The 10,853-nt window shown below is 39.7% G+C and overlaps 1 protein-coding gene across 1 annotated transcript in view; it reads right to left on the minus strand.

The window, feature by feature from the left end:
- LOC127580862 (protein phosphatase 1 regulatory subunit 12B-like) overlaps positions 1–6,131 on the minus strand; it is a 188,362-nt gene extending 182,231 nt beyond the window's left edge. The window contains 1 exon segment of the mRNA XM_052034817.1: positions 5,811–6,131. Coding sequence (XP_051890777.1) covers positions 5,811–6,062 — 252 coding nt within the window. The 5' untranslated portion in view covers positions 6,063–6,131.
- Between the last annotated feature and the right edge of the window lie 4,722 nt (positions 6,132–10,853).

A 10,853-nucleotide genomic window follows, 5' to 3' on the forward strand; every position in this document is an offset into this window, starting at 1 on the left:
TAATAGGCACAGATAAAACAGACAACTTTAAAACAAACTTAAGGCAGCAACACAATTATAGACATCACTGAGGGATTTGGATTATAAAATTTTACTCTCCCTTCTGCCCAAATTAAAAAATTAGATTGTGATTATGATTGATGCAAGCATATTGCTACAGTAGTACTTTCATACAAAAACAAAGGAAAAGACTTTTCAAAAAGTTCAACTCTTCATTAAATGATGAATTGGAGGGCTCAGAGTCTAGCTTGAATTAGCAACACATACTAACCTATTTGACTAGTGGTATTCCCCAAGGGTAAGTGCTAAGTTGCTAGGTTCATTGCTATTTGTCATCTATATTAATGATTTGGATGAGAATATACAAGGCATGGTTAGTAAGTTTGCAATTAACACTAAAATAGGTGGTGTCATTGACAGTGAAAATGGTTATCAGGATTTACAGAGGGATCTTGATCAGCTGGGTAAGTGGGCCAAGGAATGGCAAATGGAGTTTAATTCAGATAAGTGAGAGGTGAGTGCATTTTAGGAAGACAAATGAGGACATGACTTTCACAGTGAATGGGAGGGCCCTGCGGAGTGTTGTAGAACAGAGGGACCTAGGAGCACAACATGATTTCCTGAAATGGTGTCACAGGTAGACAGGGTGGTGAAGGGGGCTTTTGGCATGTTGGCCTTCATCAGTCACAGCACTGAGTATGGAAGTTGGGATATTATGTTGCAGCTGTACAAGATGTTGGTGAGGCCACATTTGGAATATTGTGTTCAGTTTTGGTCACCCTGCTATAGGAAAGATGTCATGAAGCTGGAAAGAGTGCAGAGGAAATTTACAAGAATGTTGCCAAGACTCAAAGCACTGAGTTATGGAGAGAGGTTGAGCTGTTTAGGACTTCTTTCACTGGGGCATAGGAGAATGAGGGGTGATCCTATAGAAGTGTATAAAATCATGAGGGGCAGAGACAGGGTCAATGTGCACAGTCTTTTTCCCAGGGTTGGGAAATCAAGCACTAGAGGGCATAGGTTTAAGGTGAGAGGGAAGAGATTTAATAGGAAACCTAGGGGCAACTTTTTCAGCCAGAGAGTAGTCAGTATATGGAATAAGCTGCCAGAGGAAGTGGTTGAGGCAGGTACATTAACAATTGTTAAAAGGTACTTGGACAGATACATGGGTAGGAAAGGCTTAGAGGGTTATGGGATGAGCTTAGATGAGAATCTTGGTCAGCACGGACCAGTTTTTAAGTTTTATTCACAGTGTGGTAACAGGTCCTTCCGGCCCAACGAGTCCGCGCTGCCCATTTTAAACCCAAATGTACGTCTTTGGAATGTGGGAGGAAACCGGAGCACCCGGAGGAAACCCACGCAGACACGGGAGAACATACAAACTCCTTACAGACAGCGACGGGAATCGGATCCCGATCACTGGCGCTGTAATAGCGTCGCGCTAACCGCTACACTACCAGCTTCCGTGCTGTATGACTCTACTTGTTATCAAATATGATCATGAACGCAAATACTTGATATATTTCACCTATTTTTACAGCAGAGCTGCCCAAAGTCTGGAAGTGGCATTTGGACCCTCTACAAAACTGGTGTTACAGTGACATATAGTACAAGAAAAACTTGCATGTTTGATTGATCTGTGAATCAAACCCAGTGGTCACATCATCTTTTATTAACTTGAATTGTATCTGAAGGATATTCAAAACATTCAAACCAAAAAAGGACATTCAATTGCTTATTGATTGCAATATTATGCAAAGTAGATTTATTAATATTAAGAAATAAATCTATCATACTGAACTATCTTTTCACAAATTACCATCTTCGTGCTACCAAAAAGTCCCCTTCCCCAAACCAAACCATGAAGTGGCTTGATGGAACCTCATTAGAATTGAGGTGTAATCACCAATCACAAACTGAAGAATACAGTGTTTATTGATTCATTTAAGTAACACAGCCCAAGCTTTCAAATGAAAGCCTGATTTCTTCATTCAAGTGAAGTTTTGCAACTAATCTGTCACATGTAACCTAGTTTAAGCCAATACCATGTAAAAACTTGACTATAAATACAATTGCTCCTATAATACAATTCACTTCTACTCTACAGCTCAATGAAACTCAAACCAAAGGCCTGACATACTTTTAACTGATCAAAAAAACTGGATGGTACGCAAATGGTGATGCGAAAGGAGGAAAAGTAACAACAGCAGAATGTTTATGCACAGTGTAATTACACTTACAATCAATAACTTTATTTGAATAAACTACAGCTGAATATTTGGGCTTAAAATTTGACTACTTTCCCAGTGATCTGAAGGTTTTCTTCAAAAATTGCAAATCAGTAAATAACTGTTTCCATTCTAAATATATTATCCATTAGTATGTTTATAAATCAATAACAGCTACTAGCAAATATTTATCAGTAGAATGTTTCATCATATATTGAAGTGCAATTAATCCTATCAAGCCAGGAATTATATTTGATGCACTCCAAAATTACTTAGGAACAATTTTTACACATCTAAAACATAACAAGATCACTTATACAAATAGAAAAGTTAGCATTAACCAATGACTGATTTTTCTAATGCAGCATCACCTAGTTTAGTCCTGGCAAAACACTGACACTTGCACTGGTCTACAAATGCATTATACATCAGCATACGACCAGAAGGAATTCTTTAATGACCTAGCTTTTACATCCAACACTGTAGTCATTAATACAATTCACTAGCTTGTCTGTGGATGTATAGAATGCAGATACAAATGAGGAAGGCATGCATGCAAAATCATCAGGAGTAACACCCTGCTGAAAATGTTCATACTCAAAAAAATGACTGCCACGGTTTCACTCCACCACAACTTAAAACTTAGAGAAAATGCATAGGAGAAATGAATCTCAGAAAAGTAGCTTGAGAATTTTTGCTTAAAAGGTGAACTTAGGGTAGCAAAGTTACTTTTTCTTCATGTGGTACATATTGGCATAAGGGCCACACATCAGACAGTTTTCATCCATTAATGTCATTGAACCCAAAAATGAACATACAATATAACTTAATCACTGAAGGAAAACAGTATCAGCTTTCCCCAGTGCTTGAGCAGAGGAAGTTATCTACTTGTTTTGCAGTTCGTCATTCTACTCACCAACGTACTCCTAAAAATTTGATTTGCATACAAGTCTTCCTTATTTGTATCAAAATTCAAAACAGATCGACTGAAAGCAATATATATTAGCATAATAATGGATACAAAAGACATTTAAGATATCACAATATGTCACTGCCTAACCTTTTAACTTGCTTTATGATGAGCTGCTACTTCCCAAATTAAAGACCTTGAAAACAATCTAATCTTCTACTGTAAACTGTAACATGTTAAAGTACCAGATAGCATACTGGTAAACAGAGCACATTCACTGTAACAGTGACTAGTTACTGTAGCCATGATAACTTCCTCCATACTGACGCAGCAGATGAAAAACAGAATATCTGCAACTACATTGATAAGGTCCAAGATAAGCTTTACACATGTACCAATTCTGTAAAGTATAGAAAGATTGCCACATACATTAAAAGCAAATTGTGTGCAAAATTAACTTGCTTCTCTGCCTCCCCCACCCCCAAGAAATTAAGTGAAATGCATCACCAAAACGTTCCAACACACCCTCAATAAGCAATGATACTCGGACTGTACTTCAAAAGCCGCATTTCACTTTTTGACGTGCAACTTGTGGTTCCTCAAAGCCCCTAGTTTCTGTATTAGCACAGGGAATGTTATTATGGTATAATTACTATGTTTTAATATGTTTCCAATGTTCACTGCTGATATTAGGACATCAACTTAAAACCAAATAGAATTCTTTGAATAATCACATGGACATTAGTATCTCTTGCTGCTGGCACAAAACTAAACACAGGCAAGGCAATGAAGAAACAAAAGCATGAAGACGAAAACATACTTTAGACAGGAATAGCAATGCGATTTCTCCTTTGTGCCCAGTAGCGAGGTAGATGCACCTTCTCAACAAGCAACAATTTGATTACCCCATTCAAAAAGATTAAAGCAACTAATGAAATTAACTCATCTCCAAAATAAAGAATCCTTTTGAACTACTGTCTCAACCACAGAACCTAACTTCATGGAGCTCATTTCTCAGAGGGATAGTCATACAGCAAACTGACAGCCAGGTAATATATGCAATAAATGGGTAGCTAAATTTAGTTTTTTGTTGCCATGAAAATGTACTTAGTGAAAGGCTTAGAGAATATATAGTTATATATTTAATATGGTTGTACATATTTGGAGTGGTGCACAGAGTATACAGTATTCATGTGGCTCTTTGGCTAATAGTGATTGTGAATGTGGATCCAGGGTCATATAATTGAGTACCACTGCATTAAGCCATGATTTTTGCATTACAAAGTTTTGGCATTGGAGCTTCTATCTTCAATTAGCACATGCTATTTTTCCCTTAAGGTCACATACCATTATTCAGACTGATACGTTTATCGTTTGACTTCAAGCCATATGAGAGCGTTTTCCAAGAGTGACATTGCTGCAGGATTGACATACCATTCATTACCAGCATGGCCTTTTCTTGTAAGCATTATGCAGAACATTACCGATCTATTAAACTCCTACAATTAATAAAGTTCTATATGAAGGACAATCCCGGAGAAACCAATGGGGCAAAGAAATGTCAGAAGCAGTTATAAGTCTACCACATATTATCCCGAGAACAGGATATCCGCTGCATCTTTATGGAGTTAGACGGCTGAATTGATAACGCTATTCACCTCAATTGATAACGCTATTCCAGCAAGAACCATAACATAACTACGCATTAACAGCGGGTCACTCATGTAACTCCTGTAAAACTATTTCCTGCCGAGTGTAAGCTTTTCAATTACAAAAGTTCGCTAGAACAAAACAACCAGACAACTTATTCACATTACCATACAGGGTGCCCAAATTAATACAGAAATGCAAAATTGCTCAATTGAGTGAGGGTGGGAGAACGTGTTTAAATTTCAGGTTTATTGTCAGGATACCTCGAATAATTTTACACCCAAATTAAAAATTATTAGGTAGTAACTCTAAAATACGACTTCCATTAAATGCAGTTTTAGCACTAAGATTTGCTCAATGCTAATAACGCAGAGGTTTCTCGGTGTACCAGTCACCGCGTTATATCGGATCCACCGAGATCCATCATGCAAGTGTGTTTTGCTGCAGGATCGGATCATCCTTTCTCGTTAGTTTTACGAATCAGGTCGTTGGGAGGGAGGAAGGCGAGGTGGGAAGGGAGGAAGGCAAGGTGAGATGGGAAGGGACGGGAAAGGATGGGGGGGGGGTGGTTGGTGGCGGTGAAAGGACAGCAAGTAGCTGGACGGAATGCAACTCGCACGGCCCACGACACCTGAGCAACAGACCATCCCGTGCATTTGCCAGCCACCCAGAAAGGAACAGACCGGAGGAATCCCAGCCCTGCGACAGGGATGCACTCCAGGCTGTCCAGGGCAGCGCTGCACACACACCAGAGCACGGTACCTGCAACACCAGAAATGCAAACAAACCTCTGCTCACTGCACTAGGGAGGGGGGTGGGGGGTTGAGCAGGAATTGATGCATTGATAAGATCTCCTGTTGCACCCCGTGGTTGGGGGCGGGGGTCAGTCGGTTGCACTCGCCCACCCCCCTCCACCCCACCGAAGGTGACAGGAGGATGCAGGCAGGGGTTGAGCTGTGCAGTGCGGTAAGGGGGGGGGGGGGGGGTGCAGAGACGGGCCTCCCCTGCCCTCCCCGCAGTACCTGGTGCAGCGCCGTCAGCCCGTCCACATTGGCGTAGTTGATGTCAGCCCCGCGGTCCAGCAGCCGCTTCACCTCCTCAGTGTCGCCGCTCGAACAGGCGGCCAGGAACACGGCGCCGTCGTCGAACTTCACCCGGGTCTTCTTCTTCTTGAAGACGGGCGGCTCCAGGTCGGTCTCGGAGCCCAGCCAGCGCTTGAGCTGCTCCCCCCGCCGATGCTTGGCGTTATCCGCCCGCTTCCTATCGTCCGCCATCTTCCCACCACACTCGCTCCCAAAACAGTCCCCTCCCCACCGCCACCACCTCTCCAACTAACTTTACCCTCGGCGCCCCGCCCCCTCCGCCCCACTCATTGGGAAGCAGTCTTCGGCTCCGGACCAATAGCGCGCCGGTCCCACACATGCCTATTGACCATTGGGGAAGGTCCCTGCCAATCAAAGGCTTGCTCGCCATCAGGTTAGGTTGAATTATTTACATGGGGTTAAACTCGCGGAAGGTTCGCCGCCGAACGCAGCGCCACCTGGTGAGTGGATGAGGCTGCAGAAGCGGCAGCGGTACGCAGGTGTGCACTGAGGGGTTCATTCCTCTTGTGTGCAACACTACTATCTATCATTAATTTTCATTGGTAAATACCTTACACCTAATCTTATGCACACATCGACTGTACTTTTCACTTCTTAAGTATACCTTTTGATGATGCAATTGATGTCCCATAGTCATGCTATGATTAACAGAATATATGCTTCCTGTGTGGATGTATGCTTTGAGAGGGATCTAAGATAAGTATAGATACTTTTTTCAAAAATAATCAGACTTTTCTGGAATTTACATTCATTGAACTGTCAATGAAGGTCAACAGCCTACAATATTACAAATTGCCTACATGTATTTGCAATTCCTCAATTATCTTAAATGTAATTTTGCACCTATGATAAACCTGTACTGAAATAAATGAAGCCTTCACTCTAACGTGCATATAATATTATTTTTAAAATACGTTAATCAAATGTAAAATCAGTTCAGGCCATAGACGTAGAAGAAATGCTGATATTAAATTGATAAAAAGTGAATATTTGTAAGTACGAGGATCATCAATATTGAGATCATAAGCTCTTCAGAAAATTCACTTCTCATACAATACTTTCCTTTTAAGAGCATGCTCAAAGTTAACTGAAAAACTAAGGTAATCCAAAATATTCTAGAGTATTTCATATTTCGACAGTTCTCCCCAAACAGCTGACCATAGACACCATCCACCTTGACATATGCACAGTCACACTAACCAGAATAAAACAAAATGGTTGATTAACAATTCCATATTTGAGATTCTATGAATCTTAGGTAAATTATTGGAAACTTTTTAAAAGAAATGCTGCAAGGGCTTTCTAACAGGAATGCATTCAAAAGATGTTAGCACAGTTTACCTAAGTCACCAAATCCTGTTAGAGTTTAAAAGGAAGTTAGTATCATCTAATTAATCCCACAAGAAAGAGCAGGAAATTGATGCACAAGTCATAGCTGGATCCATTTCTGTTTACCTGTCTAACGTTCCATTGATTAATATCTATATATAAAGTTATACATTATCCAGATTCATTGGTGAGTAGCTGAGCACAAACATCTGTCTCTGGTCAGCTATTGGAAACAATTCCGTCTGCTGAGTGTGCTTAGTTGCTTTGCAAAGACTATCTGCATGTCACATTAATTTTCTGTTTGCACATTCAAAGTATTTACTACTTCTATATCTGTCCAGGTTAACCAAATGTTATCTGTCACCAATCAAAGTGCCTTTATATGTGCAATAGTATTTTAAAAGGTAGAAATAATTGCACTACGTTCTCTCAGCAAGGTTCCCCCTAAGACTAGCAAAGCACAATATACTGAACAGGGAAGTAGAGTGGTTAGTTATTATTTTCTGGATTAACATTTATTGAGAGAAAACAATTTCCACATAGTTTTTCTTATACCAAATTCAGTAGGTGAGTTTGGCAAAATCGTTTCCCACCAAAGTAATCAGAATATTTAAATGATGTCAAAATAAACTACATGACATCTGCTGCTCACTAATCTATCATTGAAGCTATAAAATGGAAGTCAAATTTCAGGCTAAAAACACATGATTTCAAATGACCATTTTTTCTTCTGAGGAAGCTGAGAGAAGAATATATTATATAAAGTTAGTTATCTTAATAAATTAGCTCCAGAAGATATTTATTGGGCCAATTTCTCAACACGGTGTAGGGATCTGAGAGTAAGGAATTCCGAAGTAACCGCTGGATTGGAGCACACAGCAATGGCAGTGGAACTGTATTTTATCAACTGTTACATCATTTTTATTTACAATTATGAAATAAGTTTCTAAACAGAAAGTCTGCAATTATTATTAGCGCAATTATACTGTAATATTGAAATACAACATTATTTCAATAAAATCACCTAAGTCATTCAAGCGATTGACTATAAACAGACATTGAAGCAGATAATCACCAGACAAGCACTTAAGAAGTAAATCAATCTTCTTTGATTAATAAGCATCAGGCTATCCATTCTACAAATATGTTAGCCCGATTCCTCAAATGTACTCTTTGTCATTGAATATTCATGTTATAAGTGAAATCCTTTAGCTCTTTATGAATTCTAATTTGTTCTAAAGTTGGTAACAAGCTTCATGTGGGAAACACATGACATATTGCACCACATTCATTACCATGTAGGGATATCAGATCTGTTGCTATGACAAGAGAAACAACAGACTCAATTAATCTTCACATTCTTAAATAAACACATTTGAGCCATTTTTAAATATATGCTGATTATAGAGGACAATATCCCAATAATAACTTAAACATTCCATTTAATTTGCATTTCAATGAGTGTGACAAAATTGCCTGTATATATTTTGGTAGTTGGGAGATATTGTACTAATAAATCTCAGCCACTTCATCTTGTATTTTTGAATGGTATGTTGCCTTAATGCTTATATCTACATAAAAACTGTGAAAAAAATCAAATTATCTTTCTGTTACCCTAACATTGATTATGCCACAATGATATCCATTTTGACTGCTACTTGTCATCTGAGTTCGAATGAAATATAAAATTTATATCGGGACTATATCTATTTATAATTTCTCTTTTATTACCAAGTGCTGTCAAAAATCTAAGTTCCAAATGTCGAATGTGCAGCATAGCATCATGGAGCAGAATCCCATATTCTTAAGAAACTCGGGTATGTCAAAGAAAGCTTTGACCTTTTTGAATTGAAATGTATTATGAAAGAGATCGTATAATGGTATGAATTTTGTTTTAGTTTATTTTAAAAAGCAAGAATTTAACATCGAGTTCATTAGTGCTTCAAGACGCGACCTTTCCAAAATTAAGGATGCTGCCTGCATGGACCCAGGTGTTCCCCCTTGTGGAAATTTGATGAATTGCAGAAGTGAATATTTATTTGGAATGAATGAAGTGGGTTTTTAGGGCATCAGTCTATGTTTCACTTGCTGTAATCAATCACAACTCTAGCATCAAATATTTAACGGGTGTTAAATGGTTAGATAGCATCTAGGTAACGTAGTTAAGAAGGCATATGGGATACTGGCCTTCATTAGTCAGGACATTGAATACAAGAGCACGGAGGTTATGCTGCAACTTTAACTTCAATAATAACCAGAAACCTTTGGTCAGACCTCAGCTGGAGTGTTGCGTGCAGTTCTGGTCATCACACAGTAGGAAAGATGTGATAGTGCTGGAGAGGTACAGAGGAGATTCACCAGGATGTTGCCTGGGATGGAGCATTTTAGTTATGCGGAGAGATGTAGAGGCTCAGTCTGTTTTCCCTGAAGTCAAGGAGACGTAATTCAAGTATATAAAATGGAGGGTAGTATAGATAGCATAGACGGCAGGAAACTTTTCCCCTTATCAGTGATGAGTAAAACTAGAAGACCTAGACTTAGGGTAAGGGGTTAGATTTAGAGGGGATCTGAGAGGGGACCTTTTCCACTCAGAGAGCGGTGAGTACCTGGAATTCACTGCTGAAGAGAATGATGGAAGCAGAGTCACTGACAGCATTTAAGCGTCTTGAGGAGCAGTTGAATCGCCTGGACATAGAAAGCTACGGGGCGAGTGCTGGGTGATGGGATTACTACGGATGGATGCTCTGTGGTCGTCGTGGATGTTTCCATATCCAATAAATTGTTTCCATGCTGTATTACTCTATGGCTCTATGATCATGTTAAATGTTGCACGATTGGATGGCTTTTATACTAGAGCTAAGTCTTAAAGAGCAAACACAACACTTTAAATCAAAAATGACAGCCTATCACATTAAATATGTTCCAGAATTTTGCAGCCAAAATTAATACACGCTTGTATTGGGGGGGGGGGGGGGGTCAACAAAACTACCGCAAAATTTTCGTTGCAAGGGTGGGTTTTAGCACTGACCTAACGACAAATGTTGTTTACATGCGGGTTGAGAGCTGACTCAATCCAAAACCTCAGAATGGCAGTTTATCAGCTAGTTATTGGCGTGAAGCTTCAATGCAGCGGTGCACAGTAATATACTGGTAGATCTCCACCCGTTAGCATTAATGTGTTTTGTAAGATTTCTAGTGCAGGAGTCAATTAAGTTACAAAAGGGTTTCATTATGTTGAGAATATTTGTCGTGGTAAATAACGAGAAACTTTCCTGTTGACATTCTGCGCACTAGTTAAAACTTATCACCTGCTTTCTTTGGGGGAAATAAAGTATTAACCAGAGTCTGTAACAAACTTGTAATTTCACTTGCATAATAATTCAGTTCTTCCACATTGATCGAATAGCAGGTCCACGTCGTCTTCAAAGAGAGATCGTTGGCAATCAGCATTTAACAGTTTAAAGAATTCATGCTGGGTAGCATGAGTGCCGCGTCTCAAAGTGTTGGATTCGGGTCCACCCGTCCAACCCAAGTCCCGGTTGAAACTGAAGAGCGCACACACAAACATGCCGGCCAGGACACTATCATTCCCCTCCGTGTGACTGTTGCATTGGCCAATTCCTTCCGAGCGAC

Source organism: Pristis pectinata, chromosome 20, assembly GCF_009764475.1.
Source record: "Pristis pectinata isolate sPriPec2 chromosome 20, sPriPec2.1.pri, whole genome shotgun sequence".
Classification (NCBI taxonomy): domain Eukaryota; kingdom Metazoa; phylum Chordata; class Chondrichthyes; order Rhinopristiformes; family Pristidae; genus Pristis; species Pristis pectinata.